General features: G+C 44.9%; 1 protein-coding gene across 2 annotated transcripts in view; it reads left to right on the top strand.

Annotated features, from left to right (window-relative positions):
• Positions 1–22,739, top strand: part of LOC119169816 (gamma-butyrobetaine dioxygenase-like) — a 61,826-nt gene that overhangs the window by 18,291 nt on the left and 20,796 nt on the right. Inside the window, exons 1-5 of one of the 2 annotated variants that reach the window (XM_075886626.1) lie at positions 3,596–3,618; positions 10,803–10,998; positions 15,646–15,776; positions 15,916–16,097; positions 19,144–19,346. In XM_075886626.1, coding sequence (XP_075742741.1) covers positions 10,854–10,998; positions 15,646–15,776; positions 15,916–16,097; positions 19,144–19,346 — 661 coding nt within the window. In that variant the 5' untranslated portion in view covers positions 3,596–3,618; positions 10,803–10,853. Of the gene's footprint in view, positions 1–3,595; positions 3,619–10,802; positions 10,999–15,645; positions 15,777–15,915; positions 16,098–19,143; positions 19,347–22,739 lie in introns of those variants that run through there. The other variant, XM_037420830.2, reaches the window with a different exon arrangement.

The raw sequence follows: 22,739 nt of genomic DNA, 5'->3' as shown, positions 1-22,739 counted from the left end.
GGTTCTAGCAGCGCTTCAACCAACCTAATGTGAGGGGAGTGTAGTCTAGACCATTGTGTTCCAAAAAATGCGGTTGGTTCTTGAATAAAAACGTAAGACGCTTGACTCAAAGGCGAATTGTATATTTTTAAGAAAGTTTTAACTGTAAGTATTCTAAACCGAATAAACAAAGATGGAAGACGCGCTTCCACAAACAAAACATTATTTGCAACAAATTCGGAGAGTCCAAGACACAAGCGCAAGCTTCTCTTTCTAATAATATTAACTGTCGCATCTTGTATGCCGCACTGCCAGAAAATAATAGGCACCCGAATTACATAATAGGCCGCACATACATCTTGTAAATCAATATCAATGAACTCCTTCGCAATCATGTTTTTCTGTTTCCCAATTTTCGTGACCACCCAAAGGCACGTGACGCTTTACAGCCAACCTCGTCTATATGGCTTTTCCAATTTAGCGCCCTATTATATACGATGCCTAGGTATTTCAAAAAATCTACTTGGGGAATAAGCTCGTTACGATACATCAGAGAAATTTCGACCTGATCCTTAAAAGAAAATGGCAGAAGCGCACTTTTTTGACGTTTAATTGCATGTGGATATTGTCAATCCATGCGTCTAGCATGTTCATGTAATTTTGTAATGCCTGATACAATGAGTGCAGATCAGTACTTGTTGCAAAGAAGGCAATATCATCTGCATACGCATAAATTTGAATATCCCGATGAGTTGGAATGAAACTTAGCAATGTGTTGAACAAAACGGGTGATAACACTGAGCCCTGAGGTACACATCGTGTCTGTTTATATCTTTTAGGAGAGCATCCACCCAAGAAACAATAAAATTCTCTCTTACAAACTGTGTACTCCATGCTGCTACACATTTGCCAAAGCGATAGTCTTGCATCTGCTGGATTAGGATAGTATACTCCGCTTTATCGCAGGCCTTCGATAAGTCTGGCGTCACTAGTGCACAGTGTTCGCTCCTACGCTGAGCCGGTTGTATGCGACTTTCCAAATCCACATTTGCACACCCTATGGAGCATCCTGAACTAAAACCAAGTTGAATTGGGTTTATTATTGTGTGTTCATCGATATAGTTCATTATACGGGCATTCAAGACTATCTCTACAAGTTTCACCAGGCTCGACGTCAATAAATAGACCTTATGTTATCGAGGGTAAACCCCTATCCCCGCTTCTTTCATATAGAAATTATTTTAGAAAGCTTTCAACCGGCAAGAATCCAAGAATTTTTTTAGTGACAAATTAACCATATTACGGATTTCATGTGGGGATTTTTCGTATAGCACTTTTACCATTGTAGAAGTCACCCCATCAGGTCCTGGAGCAGCGGGCGGTAAGAACTTTGTCGCATTCACCAGCTCAGCTAAAGATACTTTCTTGAAATCCTTCTGTGCCCCTAGTTTCACCATAGGCTTCGGCATAATTGTCCTAAACCTGTTTTCCAAGCTTTTAGTCCCATTCTCCAAGAGCTTAGAAAGCTCGTGAGGGGACATGATGGCGTAATCAATACATTTTGACGGCGTAATCATTTTTCTCGCATGCGAAAACCTGAAAAGTGCTTTTTTATTTTTAGGCTTAACAGATATTAAATTTATTCATATCATAGTCGTCTTTTGCTTTGCGCACTGTACGTTTGAAATCAGCAGCCATGAATTTAAAATCACACCAGTTTCTGGGGCATATCTTATCTTTACCCTTCATTGAGGAAACGTTAATGAGAGAATGAAAGGTCAAGCACAGAGAGTGAGAGAAACAGAGAGAGAGCTCTAGAGGTAGAGTTAGAAGCGCATGACACAAAATGCCGGATAGTCTTCGAGATTGAGTTCAAGCGTTTTTCCGCCTCTTTAATTATATGCATGCCGTAATCATATCACCCAGCATTTCAAGATACATTGCAATGAAAACTGTCGGCCCACGAGCGTGCCAATCAAGTTGTCTCTGAGAGCTGTCTCAGGAAGTTGTAGCGAGAACAATGACGTCAAACGTGCTTGGTGATTTTTTTGTAGCCACAAAACTCAGAGGCAACACCGATAGAAGTCTCGATGAGACAAAAACAAAAAGAAATCTCATTTTTATCAGCTTCTATCTATATAGGCAGCGGTTTCGAGTGTTCAGGATATTCCAGATGAAATGTCGTAAGGATAGGTGAAGGCAGGCATGCACGAATTCTCTCACAACGATCGGGTTACATCAAGTGCAGGCACTCGTTTCTAGCTTGACGAGACTAATTGGGCTACACTGCGTGTTTAGCAAAAGTGTCCTACGATTTGGAGTACTTGGTGCTCTACTATGGGAGAGCTGAAAGCCGCGCCAGTCGCAAACGTGGAATTAGCGACAGCATGTTCACGATCATAAAACATGAGTGTATCTGGCAGTGAAAATTGCCTATTTTGGGCCACGCTTTAGTGCGTACGAAGTGCTTGAACTCCTATGTCACATAGATTTGCCCAGAGTAAAGAGCATCAAGTGTTAAAAACCATTCCATGTCCTCCACTATGACGTGATAAATAATATTGTGGTGTCGTCACCTTACGTAGCCGCTCCTTTTTTAGCCATCGGTTAACAGGCACAATCCCGGGAAGCATTTATGTTACATGTTGTTCGAGGTATAGCGCATCCAGGACGGGACAGAAAAGAAGATACAGAACACATACATGGCGCAAACTTTCAACAATGTGGTTTAATCCGAGAAACAGCAATACTTATACCCAAACAGGGCGCGTCACAACCACGTGCTAGAACCAGAAAATTGGTATCTACTGCAACTCATGCGACATCCAAATAATGCAATTCCTTCAATGATAATGATATCGATGGCTTGCTTATACATGCGTCTCCAAACTTAGCAATGAATTTTGCTTCTATGATTAGCCTTGTCATTTGGTTAGTGCTTCTTCCGGTTATGCTGGTGCGATTAAAGTATAAGTATTGTTTCTCAGATTAAACCGCATTGTTGAAAGTTAGCGCCGTGTATGTGTTCTGTGTCTTCTTCTCTGTTCCGTCCTGGATGCGCTGTACCTCGAACAACATGAATAACCAACAAGCCCGCCGTGCAACCTTAGTCGACTACATTTATGTTACAGTAGGTGCAAAATAACATGACTAGAGTTCCCCTTGACATGTTTGCCAGCCTTGCCGATAAGACACTCGAATCCTTTCTATGACAACCTGGACAAGCGCAAGGAGGGGCCACAGCTGCGTCTCGCGCACACCCTCGCGGGGACCACGTGTCCGTCGAACCTTCCACTGTGCTCCGGAGCGCAGCGATCAGCTGTGAAGCGCGTGCGTCCCACATAGAAGGCAAAAACAGACAGCGATAAGCCGACACTCCCCCGCGAGGTGTTCGGGCAGCTTGCATGGCGACGTCATAGCGGGTCACTGCTGCCTGAATACGCGCTCGCTGTAAAGATAACGGTGCTGCGTCTCTCATTTCGTCCTTGCGACTCGGCCAGCAGGAAAGTTTCCGAATCAGCGCGGCTTCAAGTTGCGCGTATATTTGGAAAGTGTCGACTCGTGAAACACTTCCACGTCAGAGTATAAGCGTTACGGACTTTGACAGAGCCCCTTACGCTCGGAAATTTCCATCAACACGTGCGTACTTTGAAACCCATAACTGTAAGCAGTCATTTTTATGGAAAACATGTGAAGCAATATGCTGCAGCGCATACTGGAAGCAAGTAGAGAAATAATTAGAATAGAAGAGAGAGGGCACATTCGATGTAAGAATAGCGTTCGTTTGTCACGGTTGCCGTGACGGTAATAAATCTACTAATGACCAAAAGTGAACAACACGAGGAGGGAAGGGTGCTGCTAGCCCCGCCGCGGTGGTCTAGTGGCTAAGGTACTCGGCTGCTGACCTGCAGGGCGCGGGTTCAAATCCCGGCTGCGGCGGCTGCATTTCCGATGGAGGCGGAAATGTTGTAGTCCCGTGTGCTCAGATTTCGTTGCACGTTAAAGAACCCCCGGTGGTCGAAATTTCCGGAGCCCTCCACTACGGCGTCTCTCATATGGTGGTTTTGGGACGTTAAACCCCACATATCAATCAATCAAATCAATCGAAGGGTGCTGCTAGAGGTTGTAATATTCGTCTGATATGCGCGCAGTTTAGTACTCAAGAGGCAGCAAACCACATTTGCTCCCTTCACCTCATTATCGACTTGTTCAAGCAAACGGAATGCGTAAGTTAACCCCGCCCCATTTCATTCAAAGTAGCAAGGAAAGCAAGGCAACGAAGTTCAAAAGGAGAAGCTGATTGGCTATTCGGTAGTCATAATTCAAGCTATAGAGCGAGAAATTTTGTGGATGATATAGACATGAGGGGTCATATTGCGCTTTCCCCGTATTTTTTTTTTTTTTGCCGTCCACGTGTTTTTTTTTTTTTTTTTTGCGCTATTACCGGATCAGGGACGCAGCCCACTCGTTCACACTAAAACTGGGATTTCGCATGGACCTTCTGGATTACTTCTTATGATTACGTACCAACTGCGACTCAGGCATATTAACAGTTCAGAATTCACCATCACAAGAAAAACAATTGTGAAGGTGACTACACTTTGTGTTTAAATCTCTATAACTTCAAGCACACTCACGTAAATGTTTATTACCACTTCAAGGGTGGTTCTTACACTTCCTACGTGAAATCTTATGAAAGAAGCGCGAACTGAACGTCATTCCTGCAACAACGCAAGAAATCTCGTCACCTTGCATGGGAGAAGTATACTCACGTCGTTATATGCTGAGGTATCCAGCTACAAAATTATGGATAAATCATCGGGTAACGAAAATGAGAACAGCTAAAGTATACTGGGTTCTTGCATGTATTGACCTGCACTGCTCAAAGGCATGTCCCGGTTAGGCACAGTGCATGCGCATGAAATTAGGCGCACTGCTTAAATGTTCAGTGTAAAAACATCTACACACGATTGCTTGAATTAACCGGCCATGTGTCTGCGAAACTGGCCATTTATAGTGATGCTCTGTTTGATATAGCTGTTCGAGCCAATATTAGGCGAGTGTGACAGAAATCAAAGACCGCGAAAACGTTAAAAGCGTGCAATATTGCGGCAATAATAGATCTGTAATCACCCTATACCTCATTACGGGTAACAAATAGATATGTATATGCGGTACGGCTGCGTACATAGCCTATAATTCCTATTCAATACTTCGCCATATACACGCATAAGTGCCCGGGAAAAGTCCACTAGCGACGTTTCATCAGAGCAAACAGCGCTGGTGCTTCAGCACAGGAACAGATAGATGCTTGTCGTTACTCTTGACCCGGGTCACCGATATCGTCCAAGGAAACATGAGCGCCTAGCGACCACATTTTGTTGCTTTATTATTTATATCTCGCTCTTGACGCATTATCTAGAGGGCCCGCCGCATACCTTGCCACAACACAAGAACACAAGTGAAGAGGCTAGAGTATTCTAAATGTGTGTTATGCTATATAATGTGAGTATCCGCTGATAAGTAGTTGGATAACTTCGAAGCTTAGCGCAGAATGCCAAAGCGTCGCGCCTTCGAAAGCAGTGTCAGAGGCGCTAGACAGGGTTAATTCAGAAAGTTGGTGTGGAGGATCAGCCACAAGGCCCCACGTCACAAACTTTACTTCGGAGAAAAGCACTTGCCATTTAAAGCGCATTGAAAAAAGAGGGGTGAGCCTGATTAGCTTATAATAAATCTATATAATAAGTGCAACACATGACTTTGTTGAAACTAGAGAAAAGGCTACTTTCGAGAACACGCGTGTTACACTCATCAATGAAGCGGCTGACTGACGTGTAGAATTGAACTCTATGGCTCCATCATATGTCGCTGTCATCGATTAAGACAAGACATTTCGTCCAGGCGGGAATAATAATAATAATAATAATAATAATAATAATAATAATAATAATAATAATAATAATAATAATAATAATAATAATAATAATAATAATAATAATAATAATAATAATAATAATAATAATAATAAAATTATTATTATTATTATTATTATTATTATTATTATTATTATTATTATTATTATTATTATTATTATTATTATTATTATTATTATTATTATTATATGGATTTAACGTCCCAAAACCACCATATGATTATGAGAGACGTCGTAGCTAGTGGAGGGCTCTGGAATTTCGACCTCCTAGGGTTTTTAAATGTGCAACGAAATCTGAGCACATAGGCCGACAGCATTCTCGCCTCAATCGAAAATGCTGCCGCCGCAGCCAGCATTAGACCCCATGACCAGTAGGTCAGACGCCAAATGCTTTAGCCACTAGATCACCGCGGCGGGGCATAGAGCAGGGAAGCCAGCAGTTTTCGAGGAGACTGGCCAAGGAGTAAAAGAGGCACAAGTAAATATTTAGTAGACATTTGTTGAAAATCTGCGCATATTTATCACATGGCAAGCGAAAAACACCCGTAAAAATGGCAATATGTTACAAACAAACCTCCGTTTAGTCATTTACTGCAGAGAATCTCATACAGGAAAGTGTGGCAGTAGCATGAAAAAGATTGCAGTCACTCTAACAAGAAAGGAAACATTCATGAGTGGACGCCAATGTCTAATATTGGCGCAAGGTAGGCTGGCAACTATAGTGGCCAGCCTCGGAGGAGGATAACGTAGTAGTTCTGTGGGCGCGTGCTCTGGTGTTCGAGCTTTTGGCCTTTGGTTACGAAAGTAAACGCCCTGTTTTTGTGCCTGCGTCCCTGTGCCCTTGTGACAATATGTGAAAGTGTGCGTTCTTTGTGATCGCTTTCTCACAGTGGACGCGCTAGCTGTAAGATAGTGTTTCGAAGAAAAGTGAATAGAGGATAATTAACATATATTGAGAGCGTACAGCATACGACAGGTATTTCATAGTCCTGACCGGCCGCTTACTGCTCGTACTGCAAACCAAATGCAAGATTACCTCAATCTGGCGATGCCATGAACGGAAACAAACATTGATGGTTAACCGACAAAGTTAATAAGGAGTTTAAAGTAGGATAGACTACGTTTTACAGACGACAAGCAACCTATGACCCACTAGAGAAGCGCATTGGGTTCCCAGGAAATGGAATCGTAGTAGAGCGTTGCAGATAGTTGCAATGAAGTTATCAAATAAGCATGGGTGTTTTTTCTTAGCAGTCGTGCTTACAGCGTGACCATTGTCATGGAGAAATGTTTGGTACGAGACAAAATTGCACATGCTATTGCACCCCCTTCCAAGAGACTTCTAAAGTTGCAATGATGTTATGGTAAACAGGATAAGTTAAACGAGCCGTATCTAACGCGGACAGATGCGGAGCCATGTTGAGGCTTATAACTGTTATGTGGCAGTAGTCGTGCATTTGGACAGGGTTAGCCGTATCGAGGAACGCTATTTTGAACTACAATCGACATTCTATTACACTGCGCTTCATACAAATAGTCCCCATGCCCAAGATTCGCCTGCTGATCCCTCTTCCTGAACACGCTTTCGACTGCAGAATGCCAAGCATGTCCTTTCGAATAATTCTAAATACAGGAGGAAATACCTGAAGATTTAGCACTGGTTGTTAAAACAGCCTATGACGCTGTGTGTTCCATTGAGCTTTGTGGTGCAATTAGGAACATTAAGACGCTAGTTATTAAAACAGGCTCATTTTGCAAGGACATCAACATGAATGGTTGCTTACTGGGTTAGTTGGTTCATTGCAACTCGTGTAACAGCCCGCAACACCGAAAACGGAGGAGGACAGAGACCTGAGAGGGTAAAGAGCGCAGCTGTACAGCAGACTCTTGAAATGCCACTTCTACAGTTTTTGCTGTGCTGCGAATGCCGAGCGGATCCGACTTTGTTTTTGTAACTGGGTAGCGTAACGCAATTTTCGCCCTGTTTCTATACCAGTTATTTCAGGGTGGTTAGTAAGATTAAGTAAATAGTGCGAAAGTGCCCGCGGTATTTGCCAGGTAATTCTTGCATAAACTTCAGTCTGCATCTAAACATACACTACTGTCCGATTATCTGCACAGTCCTATTAGAAATATTTGGAAAGTAAGACTCTTTTTCTCAAGTGGGCCTTATTTGTACATCATTTGATATGTATGCTAGGAAAATATTCACACTTTCAAGACAGTTTGCATGCACACAGCGTGAAGTGAACTGTGAGACGAGTGCATAATAAGCTTGTTGACGGCAGCAGGATAAGTCACAGCAAAGTTTGTGAACACATAAGATCCATTAGCGTTGTTTGAACTCAAAAACAGCGGGACAACAGGTTACCATGTCTACTCGACAGTAAGCTCCTAGAAAAAGCATATACACTCATACCTCCGTTGACAGCTGCCATGCTGTTTTTAAACCGCGACCTCAGTATTGTCGTGGTGAGGAAAAATCGCAGGCTTCCTTCTTCCACTGCGCTTCTACCACGTCTAGATTTGTTTATACAATGGTGTGTTAACATCACTACCAATAATAATTACAGGGGTATTACGTGTCAAAGCCACGATGTGATTATAAAGGAGCCTGTCATCCCTAACCACGAATTAATTTTGCCTCTCTGGAGTTCAACCTTTTCACCAAAACCTAGCAACGATGGTGTGCTTGATTTTCACGTCCATCTAAATGCGGCCACCTTTATCGGTCGGGAATCAAACTCGCTCTTTGGGGAATAAATTCTGTCTTTTCATTGCTTTACACGAACAAGGCAAAAAAGGTGGTCTATCTATCTATCTATCTATCTATCTATCTATCTATCTATCTATCTATCTATCTATCTATCTATCTATCTATCTATCTATCTATCTATCTATCTATCTATCTATCTATCTATCTATCTATCTATCTATCTATCTATCTATCTATCTATCTATCTATCTATCTATCTATCTATCTATCTATCTATCTATCTATCTATCTATCTATCTATCTATCTATCTATCTATCTATCTATCTATCTATCTATCTTTGAGGCGTGTACATCTGGGTGATCTTCTGGTCGTCTCCTTAGCTTCGTGTGTAAATAAATCGGCATAGACGTGCTTCAGTGCATTACGAACACATTTAACAAACTATGACATGAATGACATAACATGCCACTCTCGCACGTCACACAACCTTTTTCCACACTAACTTGTGGCACATACTCGCATACACAATCCAGCGAAAAATTGTAAGCTTTACCTTTAAGAGTTTAAGCTGAAAGCGATATCCTGTCCCTGGTGGGTACTTCAAGCACTTCGTGCATGAAATCTTTTCGACCAGACTCTACACCCACTATGTGCCCTTTAGGGAATAGGCACTGTAACGCGTGTGACTTTTGTAGTGGATGACCAGCTGACAACCATAAAGTCATGGGAGAGATAGAAAATTATTTTAATGTGGAGCTGGAGAGGTTCGCCTGGTTCTTCACCTGACCCGCTACTCCATGTGCCGGCTCATGACGATGATACATGCAACGGAAGTCATAGTTCCGTGATGCCCGATGGCAATGTACGCTCGTAGCACGCGCTATTACTGCAACATTTAATATTGCATTGTGAACCATGTATACAGGACATGTGTGTTTGTAAAGCATGACAGTTAGTTTCACTGCAATTCCAAGCAGAGCAAGTTATTTTCTTGTAGGCCCGCGTGCTCAGATATGGGTGCACGTTAAAGAACCCCAGGTGGTCAAAATTTCCGGAGCCCTCCACTGCGGTGTCTCTCATAATAATATAGGGGTTTTGGGACGTTCAACCCAACAAATCAATCAATCAATCAATCAATTAATCAAGTTGTTTCCGCTGTATTCGCAAGCAGACGCATGACTGTGTGGTAGAAAACCCTCTTGCCCACAAACGAGACGGGTGCGATCGCCACTCGGTCTAAGAATTTTTGTTTGCATTCCTCAGCATATTTCACGATTTTTCAGTGACGCACATAATAATCATTTTTTCACACGCGACCAACTACGCTAACACCGACGCCAGAATTTTAATAAAAGGACCTCTCCAACCCTGTCACTTCAACACAGACATCCACAAGCGATCCACAATCTCTCTCGACTAGGAAACACCGACAATTACCTTATAGCAAGTTGAACGATCTTAAGAAGTAACGGAAGCTGTTGACAGGAATCATGTGTTTTCTAAATGCGCTGGGGGTAACGAGGGGCCCATCGAAAGCAATTGCAGTTAAAGTAATAGACAGCCGTACGCATATTTCACCATGACAATTGACAAACCTATGCAACAATGTAGAATGTTTGATGTCGTAAATCTCAAGGTGATGCAACATACACGCCTCCAAATTCGCTCTCCTGGTATTTATTTATTTATTTATTTATTTATTTATTTATTTATTTATTTATTTATTTATTTCAAATGGAGTACAAAACCGGGCTGATTAACGGGCTCGTTTCATGGCTGTCCGCTCTCTTTGTTCATGCAAAAATGTGCCCCATTGCTGTATCACTGCCACCTTGAACTCATCATTTGGTTTTTTATGTTCTTCAAACCAGTCATCGCACTGCCACTTAGAAGTCTACATAGTCTATTACTTACAACGTGTCGACAATCTCTGCAGGCGTAATTTTGTCGTGTCAATGCAAGATTTCGACTTTTTCATTCTTGACTAGCTCTCAAGCACTCCAAGTGTAGCTCCATCTGTGATTATCAACGCTCTGGACCCGTACCCTGATAATTAACAGCAGAATGCGTTGCTACAGGTTGTTTCGGAGGTGACTGTATATTGTGTTTAAATGCGCACTGCACTCGTATCAAGTTTGTCTGCTGACGTTTCCTCACCCACATTATGGTGCAGACGAATTGGTGCTGAGGCAAGGGACGCCACGCTGCATCGACAGGCCCACGAATGGCGTCGTGTGCGAGGTCTCTGCTTGTGCCACTGTCGCGTCACGCGGCGGCCTGCCTGTCATCTGCGAGGGCGGACCTTCTGCGCAGGGGCACCACGCCGACGCTGCAGCACGTCAGGCGCTACCACCAGAAGCGCAGGACCGGTACGTGATCTCCTGTTTGTTCCGCATTTGTACTCGGAGAACTCAACAGGATCAGTGTTTTTATGATGTAAGCGAAATTTGGCCGAAACTACATAGGTGCTCAAACAGAAGGTCTAATGATGTAAGTGACATCATACAAACAAAATTACCACGGAAGACCGAGAAGGAAAGTTGAAAGAGCAGAAACACAGGAACGTTTACAGGTTCACAGTAACCTGTTTAATATCCTACACACAGGAAAATTTTAAAGTTAAAATAAAGATACTAGCGCACACACAATATCTCAGTCAGCCACTCGATCTTGTGTAGTATGCAATAACAACGTTACTTTACAGCGAACAAATGACATAAAACCAACCTTGGAGTTCAATGGGACAACTTTAGCTTAAAAGGAGCCGCTCACACTTTCAAGACCCAACTTTAGCGAGTTTCGTAGACTAAAGAATGAGCCCACGGGACAGCTCTGTGCTCTATTATAGTTGAGTACCAAGTACTCGAAATCGTTAAACGTTTTTTTCTAAAGACACAAACAAATGCAGCCAGAAAGGTGCTGATTGGGGCCAAGCTGGTCGAAGTAAATACAGCCTGGGAAATTGAAAATGGCATAGCAAGAAACTCGGAAGCCTTTAGTGTCGGTGAAAACGAATGACCAGTGGGGCTCATGACACAGAGGTTAAACATCATTTTAAACGATGGTGCGAACACGCCGAATGTGTGGGCCGGAGGAGAAGGAGACGTTGAAGAGAACAAAGGACGCAACTTCTGCAGAGTGCCTCAGCGCCAGCGGGCTGGCACTGGGCGGCTGCAATGAATTTGTCTGCTTCAGGTGTATTCACTTTTTGGAAGCATTGGTGGGCAGTCTTATGGTCAAGGCAGTGGACTTAAGAATAAGGGAGGGCGATTACTTTGTCTCGGAATTTTTTTTCTGAGAGCTTCATGTCATCGGACAAGAAGAAATCTCCCGAGCGAGTGATACAGCATCGCTGTAAAGTCAAAATGAATGTCAGTCACTTTACAGGAAGACGGCCTCTGCCAGCAATCTCCAGCCCACTCTGTCCAGAGCGAGCTGAGGGCAGTTTGTGTCTGCACTCAGCTGAGTGCCGTTTGTGCAGTTTGTGTCTGCATGAGTTTGTGTCTGCACCCCCCTAACCCTTCGTCATTCCAAGTTGCCCTCTCAAAGTTTGGTGTCCACTCCGGCGCCTTAACTCGCCATTGTTTATAGGTCCTTTTTACAACGAAGGCTACGCAGGACCATTTTTTCATTAATATAAACTATGTTAGCTAACCCAGTTAGTTTCCTTATGCACTTTGATGTCTTCCCGTCTCTTACAGTTATATCTATCATTCTCCGTTCCCTAGGAGACTGGATGGTTTTCAGCTTGTTCTCGAGTGTCCTTGCTATCGTGCAGTGTCCTCGAGTGTCCTTTTTATCCCTCATGTCACAACCTGAAGAATAAAATGAGTGCATATCTGTGCTTTAGTGACAGTTGTATGTTTCTATGCTCAACATCCTGATTCGATTTGGTTTACATCAAAAGGCTCCCCTAAATGGGGTCTTGATTCACGCGCTCTTGTGCGAAATTTTTTATACAGCTCTTCTCTTGGAGATTTGATTAAAGTGCCCTTAGGGCCGAGGAAACCGCCGCAACTTGAGAACTTGTGGCATTTGCTTGTGCGGGAACTTCAACTCATCCCACAAACTCTCAGGAATATGCAATAAAGTTATTTGAATGAGTGATTATTAAGTCACAAAGCCCGCTGCGCCATCCATAGGCACGGTCTTTTTTTCTTTTGCACGGAGATGAAGTGTGACATGGGTGCCACATATAAAAAATATTGGTAAAATAATGGCCCTGCTCAGAGGACCACAAGTCATTGTCAGTTCCCTATGCGTTTCTCCTTTAGTCACTCGAGATGCGCTTTCCATTCTTTAAGACACCAAGAGGCACGTTCATTCCAACCCAAATACTGTTCGTTAAAATTAGATTACATATCGGTTTTATCGGAATGGATGGTCAGTCGGTGAGTGAACGGCATTTGCGAGCAATTGTCTAACGGGGTCGCACTTCTGAAGAAAGCGCAGGTTAATTCTAATAGAAGCCGCAGAAGAGAGCCCCGGATAATTTCCAACACCTGGGGTTCTTTAGTGCACTTGCATCTCTCAGTACGCAGGCCTACAGCATCTCAGCCCTTGCAAACTAAAAACATTGTGATTACCATCTCGAAATTCTGTGCGTGCATGCTGGTCGAGTAAGCATTACGTATTATATTATTAGCTTGGCAAGACTGCTTCGGCGAGACAGTTTGCTTTTTAACTCGTAAGGTGCTTTATGTACTCGTGGCAGCCGAATACACTCGCGTCAATCCGTTCATCACCCCGTAGCGGGTCCTATCCATCGGTTTAAAAGAAAAGTAAGGAGTATGCGAACGTTGTCTATTATCGAAATCACACAGATTTGTAGTATCCTCGAATATTTCTTTTGTATTTGCTTTTTTATCATGCAGCATTGTTCAAATTATCTTTTTAAACGCTGTACTTTTGCATTTCTTCGACGATTCCCCAGAGTGGGTCCACGTCATAAGCTGCAAGGAACAAACAAACAAAACAAACAAATGTCGGGCTGACACGTCTCCCGAAGCATCTTCATCACCGCTCAGCGGTCGTCCGCGTCGCGATGCTGTCCCTGGCGAGAGCGGGGCTCGCTACGGGCCTCGGGCTGCGGTGGTCACAGCCGACGCGGCTGCTGCTGTTCCTGGAGCAGAGAACCGTCCCATCACCGCTGCAGCCAGCGAGACGATTCCTGTGTCGTAATGTCAACTCCACCTTCCTCTAATGCCAGATGCGAAATCCAGACGCCATGTTTATCGTTGAAATCTTCGGCATGCCCTAGACGGTGTGCCTCATTCGTGACGTACAATGCACGTCACTGGGCTTATTGTACGTCACGAATTGTACTTGACGGTGTTCACCCCTAGCTTGAATTCAGTTTCTACGCCCACGTGCTTTGTTCCTGAAAAGGCGCGAACCTGGTCGAACTGCCTTAAAAGCCGAGCTGACAATTTTGACAAAAAAGCTTCCAGAATGCGTGGTAACTTGAAGGTTTGTCGTAGGGATGGTTGCCTATTAAGGCGTCGGTTGTAGATCGCGTTTATGGTGTCGTTACTGTATAAGCCGTAACTGTATATGTTACTGTAAGCCGGCTCTCTGTTAGTGCCGGGACTAGCCCCATTGGTACGAGACGCTTGTTTACTAGAAAAGAGCTTCAGATACCGTGGCCACATTTAGGAGAAATTCATAAGCTTTGAACTCAAGCAAATTTTCAGTCACCCAGACCTCTGTTCGGCCTTAGCGCAATAACCAATTGGCCAATTGGCTCATCTTTCGGGCGAAAAAAAAAATCAGTTCAGGTTTTATGCGTTGTATACGTTGAACCATTATGCTTGTTGCTCAAGTGACGACAGCAACTGTGAGCGTGGAATAATGTGGTAGGGAAATCAGACAACCACCTGTTAGTGGAACGAAGCCACAAGGAAATTTGTTGTGTTCTGTGCTTCGAGTTGTCCATAAATTCGCTCTAACGCTGCCAATTTCTAGCTTCCTGCATGGTTAGCTGAATTGGTAGAGTGACCGCCCCGGAAATTCATAGGCTTAGTTTCATGTCCGGACCACGAATCGGCAACTGAGGAGTTTCTCTTATTAAGAAATTCTCACTGCTTTCCTTGTGGTTACGTGCTACAAACGAGTGGTTGTCCAATTTTCTTTTTTTTAACGCTTCCGCCCCCCGGCGAGCATCTGCAGAACTCCTTTGTCTAAGATGATATGCGAGAAAGAATTCATTAGAACCAAAGACATTATAGGAAGGAATGTACAGCATAAATAGAAAATATTTGCCCCACCACTCTACCAGCTGACCCTTGCTGCATGAAAGCCAATGAAAGTGATTTGGCGTCACATTGCTGGATTCGCAATCGTGCGTCCGCCGATTTAACAACTACTGAATGCATATTTCGATAACGGCGTAGTGAAAAGGTACTCGTCTGCTTACATTTTAACCCGCACTATAGACGCAAGGGGGCTCGAAATTAACAAGGAGTATCATAGGCGTGCGCTACAGAGAAAAGGGAAGTACTGCCCCCCTAATCACTCAAGCATGGGGGCAAAGTCTACTCCATACCTTAACTCAGCCGTACTTTCTTTCTATTGTTAAAACACCAACCCCACGCAGGATTCTGTCGATAATGGCAGGCACGGGCCACAGATACTGAATTCCAAGAGTGGCTTGCTTCCTATATTTACTTCCGAAAGCCAGCAATCAAGGATAGGCCTTTGTAAAATGCACGCCATCACTTCACCTTTATTTTTCTTTCATACAATGAGAAGCATTTTGTCTCTTGGACGTGAAAGGGAGGAGGGGAGGGACGCTGAAACCAAACTTTGCCTCCAGTCACCACCATCTAATGGAAAAACATGTACTCATCTCTGCGGAATACTCGGCCATGGCACAACATGCACACATATTCGTATGTGTTCACATATCATATTCAAGTCCGTTGGAACTGAGGCTCCCTCTTTTGCAAGCGCATTGTTGGTGTTTCTCCCTTGTCCCGCTCTTTCTGCCAAGGCTAACGGCGGGTTACTTTTCGCAGGCACAGCCACGCAGCTGCAACATCAGAACCAGCAGGCGTCGCTAAGTGTCGCCACCGCGCTGCCCACCGGTGCGCATACGGTCAAGGTGATATTCAACGATCACCAGGCGTGTGAGCTCAACTACATTTGGGTAAGCTTCGACACTGCACATTGTGACAAAACAAAACATGTTGTTTGGCTAGTTGGATCGTACTGAGCCATAACCACGAACATTTTGTTCGAACGCCACTGATTGCTTGAAGTTGTACGCCTTCACTTATCACCCACAGCTTCGCGACAACTGCAACTGTCCCGAGTGCGTCCACCCGCAGAGCAAGCAGAAGCTTGTGGACACGGCTGGTCTGGACTACAACGTGCGTCCAGTCAGCATGGAGGTTTCGGCTGACGGAAGCCTGGAGGTCACCTGGGGCGACTCCACAGGCACGCACCAGTCCTCCTACAGTCCCCTCTGGTCAGTGACTGTCTTCGCACTTGACAGCTCGATACAAACATGGAGATGCGGCTCATGAGGGCAGTGGGGTTATCGCTACATGTGGCATTCAATTTATTGCGTAAAGGTATCTTTGTTGACCAACACACTGCTAAAGAGTAACGTATCGCATTTCTGCTTATAATGTTAACCTTTAATAAACAAGTTTTTTCTGAAACTCTAAGCATTTCAGTAATATTTTAGTGCGTCAAACTGTTCAGATCAATTGTACGCTATAATTTCACCGGTGTATACAGTTCACTTGTGGTTTGATCGAGAAAGCGTGACTGTCTAGGCTGCCTAAAATTCACGCTTGCCGTGCGTTCACGAAATCTGCAGGTGCAGAATTCGCGACTTTCCGGCCACAACTGATCGACGCCTGACTTCACCGGCAAATTACAGTTAACAGTTGCGGTGACTGTAGCCCCTGATTAGGTGATGGCGATTCTTGCAGAAGAAGGACAAGTGTCGACTCGATGAGAGTGCGTCGTTGTCCACCTTATATGTTGGCCTATACCGTATGTGAAGGGATTGTTGCTGCAGCATGCATTGCTGCAGTCAGTATGATGTCTACATCGGCAGAAGACCTGTCAACCAAGTGGTGTCTTGACAGAAAAAATAAGGGGACGAACGTGAACAGAAGCAATTTTTTTTCTACACTAAAGCCACCAAATTCAAAGCTGGAAAAAGTACACACGGGAACCTGCTCATTAAGCTAACTTCGGGCATTGGACATACATGACTGTGCGATAAACTGGCATGCTATATGGGATCGTCAACGGAGTGATTGTATAAGTGTGATACGCGCAAAAAAGGTTTCAAAAAGAAATAACCAGTGGGGCTCGTGTTGCCGTCTGGATCCGGACACATCGCACACAGCAAAAGCAAACTATTTACGCTTAATGAAGAGAACAATCCACATGAAATTTAGCTCGACTGATACTTCACAACGCAGCTCAACAACACCACTTTGCAGCCCCCCTCCCTAAAAACATCCTCGTCAAAGAAAATCGCTTTTGTGTTGTCGTCTCGCAAGAATATACTTAGAAACCATCTGTAACTTTTTTTTTCATTTATATTTCTCTTCAGCCATTACTTTCATTTTTTATTAGTTTGCGAGAATGCTCATGCCTATATGTATCCTATAAAATCCACCGAAGCGCTCCACACCGGGCCGCAGCATTTTCATTTGCCGCATATTTGGCACAGCATGGCATGGCAAGATTTACCTGAAAGCTGGTTGCCTTTATAGGAAAGCAGGTGCCAAACACATTACTCATTCCATGAAATTTGCTGAACAAAGCTTTCGTCTTGCATTCTGCAGTACGCTTAACATAAAACGCGTGGTAATTATAACTTGGACGACAACGACCATGGCGTACTATCACCAACGCAGCTACTACAGGCAATGTTTGGTATTTCGATACTAAAATAATATACCATTGTTCTAATATATACATGGATGCACGAAGCGCTTTTTTCTGTATCGTCGTGTTCCCTATAAAGTTCAAATTGATAACTTCTCTTCTTGCGTGCTATCTTGGCTGTGCGAGTGAAAGCTGGTGAAGGCTGTAGGAGGAGTGGTTCAACCAGAGATTAATGGTCCGATTAAGTGCTCCATGCTCCTTCACCATTCCTTTTGGCGAAAGAGCATGGAGGTGTGCCTGTGACGAAGAGAGGGAATATCTGCGAATTTTAATCAAAGCAGCGCGGTTGAGCGCACTGTCTTCCCAGACGGCAACACAGCACCTGACCTTATGCGTGTTGGGTTTTCACCACTTTGTGCCGAAGCGACAAGGAGCATGAAAACCTCTTTGATCCATGGAATGGTCGCATTGTGTTGCGCTAGAATTTGATAGAGTTACGTGAGGTCGGGTCTCTGAAAAGTTAGTTGCTCGCCTTAGTTCACGTAACACTGCAATTTCTTCCTATCACCTTTAATGTTTCGCTTTTAGCGGAGAAGCTGCGTCTATTTCTTCCAGCCACTGCGGATCTGATTTCAGTGTAGGCTTCTACGCGACAGCAGCAGCTACATGCGCAGGTGTCTATAAGAAGCCCCTTCAGGGGCGGTTCTTTCAACCGCGGAGCTGTTTCAAGCTCGCAGTAGTGCCATTCGTCGAAAGCACAACACTGGCGAAGTAGGTGAGATAATAGATAAAAGAGGAGGAAAGCCCACCATAGCTATGAATTGCTGCAGTAGAAAAAGTGAATGCCTACTATATGCAAAGGGGTCGGAAAGAGATGCCAGGCGACGAGGAGTGGCGTAAAGGTTAAACCTAGTGCAAGGAGGAGAGAGGGTAAAGCATTGCCATGTATAGCTTATCAATCGGTGCGACACAGAATTGAGGGTGAGGAGGAGTAATATGAGAAGGCAGGAAAAAGACTGTGAGGAGTGGGCAAAGCATGATCACGTATACCATACTATCAAGGAGTTGGAAAGGGAAGTTTGAGTGGGGAGAGCAAAAAGAGAAGAAAAGGAGACCGGGAAAGGGTTAGCATAGCATAGCCTTGTGTATGGTATAGTATAGCGAGGAGTGGGAAAAATATGTGATGGTTAGGAGGAGCACTAGTGTAGGAGGATAGAAATTCGGGCAAGATTATCGGTATTCGTCCTTAAAACAGCGCAACATCATGAGGATGAAGATGCAAACGCCTGCACCATTAGTACACGCCCCATCTTCGCATCGTCGCATCGTACTGGTGTTGCGCTGTTTGCAGACATGCTACAGAAGACCATCGACCCCTCTGCCTTCCGAGTCTTTGCACCACTTGTGCGTAGCCACCACAATTTTTTTATGTATAAGTAGGCTGTAATGAAAACAACGCAAGCCCTGTGTGAGCATCTCAAAGCACCATTTTCTAAGGGGCCCGGAAATAACAACGTATCAAGGTATTACCATGGATACAGCTGCTTTTACTTGTACGTATGATGTGTTGAAATATATGTTCTTGTCAGCTCTATTCTCGAACAATGTTCTTGGAATTACTTTCATGCTTAAAATCTAAAGCTGTGTAATACTTTGCGCAGGCTATACCAGAATGCCAGGAGCTACATGATGAACGCAGACACGGATGAGAACCACAGCCCGCTGCCGCCCATGGAATTCTGGGATAGGGTGTCCATCTGGAAGAACTTTCCAGAGGTCTCCTACAAGGAGTTCATGGAAACTGATGACGGCCTGTACCGGTGGATGGACTGCATGTACAAGTACGGCGTGGTCCTGCTCAGAGGTACCGAGCCTGCATTTTGCTTCACTTTGCTAGAGAGCCTACCCTATTTTCACTGTATTGTCACGACGCAGACACAGCAGGAGTTCGATATAGAAGAGCTCACTTTAATTAAAAATGAAAGGCGCTCGTAAAGAGGACTGGGCAAGAGCTTCGTCTTCTTCTCTGGCTGTGCGAGCTCTCCTCTGCAGGTTGAATGCGGCATTTGCCTCCCTCCAGGAAGAGCATCGACCCGATGCTCGGCTACAGAATACGCGGTGTATGTAGTTGACGTATTACGCAACTGGCTCACTGTAATATGGCTTCATCCGCACAACGTGTACGATTTCAGATTTTTGAGCTCGCGAGGAACTGTCAGGGATGACCTCATAATTCACGTCACTTAGGCGCCGTATAACATTGTAGGGACCAAAGTACTTCTTCAATAACTTTTCACAAAGGCCGCGTCGGCGAATAGGGCTCCAGACCCACACCTTCTCGCCTGGTTGATAAGTGACGTATCGGTGTCGCAGGTTATAACGTTGTGCGTCATAACTCTGCTGTCGGGCGATTCGCACGCGTGCTAGCTGCCGTGCCTCTTCAGCTCATTGGGTAAAGGCTTGAACATCCGTGTCTGTATCCTCGCAGTCGTGCAGCAGCATAGCATCAAGCATTGTCGTCACTCCACGGCCATAAAGAAGACTAAATGGCGTGCTCCGCGTAGTTTCCTGCTGCGCCGTATTATAGGCAAACGTCACGTATGGTAGAACATCGTCCCAATTTTTATGATCCACGTCGATGTACATACTAAGCATATCAGCAATTGTCTTGTTGAGGCGTTCTGTTAAGCCGTTGGTTTGTGGGTGGTAGGAGGTAGTTTTTCGATGCGCTGTTCCACTCAACTCAAGCACTGACTTGAGGAGCATGGCCGTGAAAGCGGTACCTCTGTCTGTTATTATAATTCTAGGAGCACCATGCCTCAGAACGATATTTTCAATGAAAAATCGTGCCGCTTCTACTGCGGTTCCACTTGATAAAGCCTTTGTTTCTGCGTAGCGAGTAAGATAGTCCGTAGCGACAATTACCCACTTATTTCTAGTATGCGAAGTCAGAAATGGTCCAAGGAGATCCATTCCGATTTGTGCAAAAGGCATGGTGGGCACTTGAACTGGTTGCAACAATCCGGCTGGTTTTAAAGGTGGCGATTTTCGTCGTTGACAATCGAGACACGTGCGGACGTAACGCTTTACAGTGCCTGGAAGCTTCGGCCAGTAGTACTTTTGTTGGATTCTGGCCAATGTGCGCGTGTATCCGAGGTGGCCGGAGGTTGGCTCATCGTGGCAAGCGCTCAGGATCTCATTGCGAATGGATGTCGGGACGACAAGTAAGTGGGCATTTCCGCTGGGGGCAAAGTTCTTCTTGTGTAGGACACCACTGCGCAAGCAGAATGATGGCAGGCTCCTTGCAAATATCTTGGGAACGCTTGTAGACTGGCCGTTAAGAAAATTAATAAGAGGGAGCAACTCACTGTCTTCTTTCTGCTTAGACGAAATGGTGACCGTGTCGACCACTCCTAAAAATGCCATGTCATCATCTTCTGAGACATCATCTTGCTTTATAGGCGACCTGGATAAGCAATCAGCATCAGAGTGCTGTCGTCCCGACTTATAGACGACCGTCATATCGAATTCTTGTAGGCGTAAGCTCCAGCGCGCTAGCCGACCGGATGGGTCCTTCAAGTTGGTCAGCCAGCAAAGAGAGTGGTGGTAGCTGACTACGTGGAAGGGACGGCCGTAGAGGTATGGGCGAAACTTCAGAACTGCCCATACTACAGCAAGACATTCCTTTTCCGTTGTGGAATAATGGGACTCGGTTCGGGAAAGCGTCCTACTTGCATATGCAATCACTCTCTTGGCTGAGTCTTGCCACTGGACGAGTACAGCGCCTAAACTTACGTTGCTGGCATCAGTGTGGATCATGGTTGGAGCGTCCTCGTCAAAGTGAGCAAGCACAGGGGGTGTCTGCAGGCGCTGTCGTAGACCGTCAAATGCTGCTTGTTCCTCTTCGCCCCATAAAAATGGAACATCGTCTCTCGTTATGCGTGTTAAGGGCGACGCTATGTGCGAGAAATTGGCGATAAATCTGCGGTAGTAGGCGCAAAGGCCAAGAAAACGTTCATGATGATAAGGGGCGCGAAAAAAACGACACACAACAGAGAAGAAGTACACGGGACGACGCGCTACTAGCAACTGGAATATTTTATTCAGGAAACACCATTTATACCGCAGTGACATCAAATTTAACCCAACGAATCGACCAAAAACTAAAACTACGTGCTCAGCATGCCTATAAGTAACGTTGCAGATAGGCTATCTCCCCTTCCTGCAGACTGATAGAGGGGTGGCTGATGCAATCAGGCCCCTCCCTCTGGATAAAGAGGGCTTCTATAATCTCCCTCTCCGCTGAGCCCCTGTGCCTGTAGATTACAGTTGTCTGCTCAAATACCGGCTTACAGTTACCCTGACCGCATCCTCTGCAATGCATCGCCAGATGCGTGAACGGCCTTCCTATTAAAGAGCTGCTGTGCTCTCGCAACCGCACGTTGAGGCATCTACCAGTTTGCCCTATGTATGCCTTGCCGCACGACAGTGGTATTCTATATACAACACCACGTGCGCAAGGAACGAACTGTCTTACGTGCTTAATGGCACATCCTCTTTTTTCACACTGCTTTGGCCTACCTGTCTTCTTACCAACCGCTCAGCAGATGCGGCCCACCTTGTTTTCTGCGGAGCTCAGCGGTTGGTAGGAAGACAGGCAGGCCAAAGCAGTGTGAAAAAAGAGGATGTGCCATTAAGCACGTAAGACAGTTCGTTCCTTGCGCACGTGGTGTTGTATATAGAATACCACTGTCGTGCGGCAAGGCATACATAGGGCAAACTGGTAGATGCCTCAACGTGCGGTTGCGAGAGCACAGCAGCTCTTTAATAGGAAGGCCGTTCACGCATCTGGCGATGCATTGCAGAGGATGCGGTCAGGGTAACTGTAAGCCGGTATATGAGCAGACAACTGTAATCTACAGGCACAGGGGCTCAGCGGAGAGGGAGATTATAGAAGCCCTCTTTATCCAGAGGGAGGGGCCTGATTGCATCAGCCACCCCTCTATCAGTCTGCAGGAAGGGGAGATAGCCTATCTGCAACGTTACTTATAGGCATGCTGAGCACGTAGTTTTAGTTTTTGGTCGATTCGTTGGGTTAAATTTGATGTCACTGCGGTATAAATGGTGTTTCCTGAATAAAATATTCCAGTTGCTAGTAGCGCGTCGTCCCGTGTACTTCTTCTCTGTTGTGTGTCGTTTTTTTCGCGCCCCTTATCATCATGAACCAGCACCAACTCGCCCAACTTTTTACTTTACC

Source organism: Rhipicephalus microplus, chromosome 2, assembly GCF_043290135.1.
Source record: "Rhipicephalus microplus isolate Deutch F79 chromosome 2, USDA_Rmic, whole genome shotgun sequence".
In the NCBI taxonomy this organism is placed as follows: domain Eukaryota; kingdom Metazoa; phylum Arthropoda; class Arachnida; order Ixodida; family Ixodidae; genus Rhipicephalus; species Rhipicephalus microplus.
The sequence above is the reverse complement of the archived record's forward strand: the minus strand, read 5'-3'. Positions and strand labels throughout refer to the sequence as shown.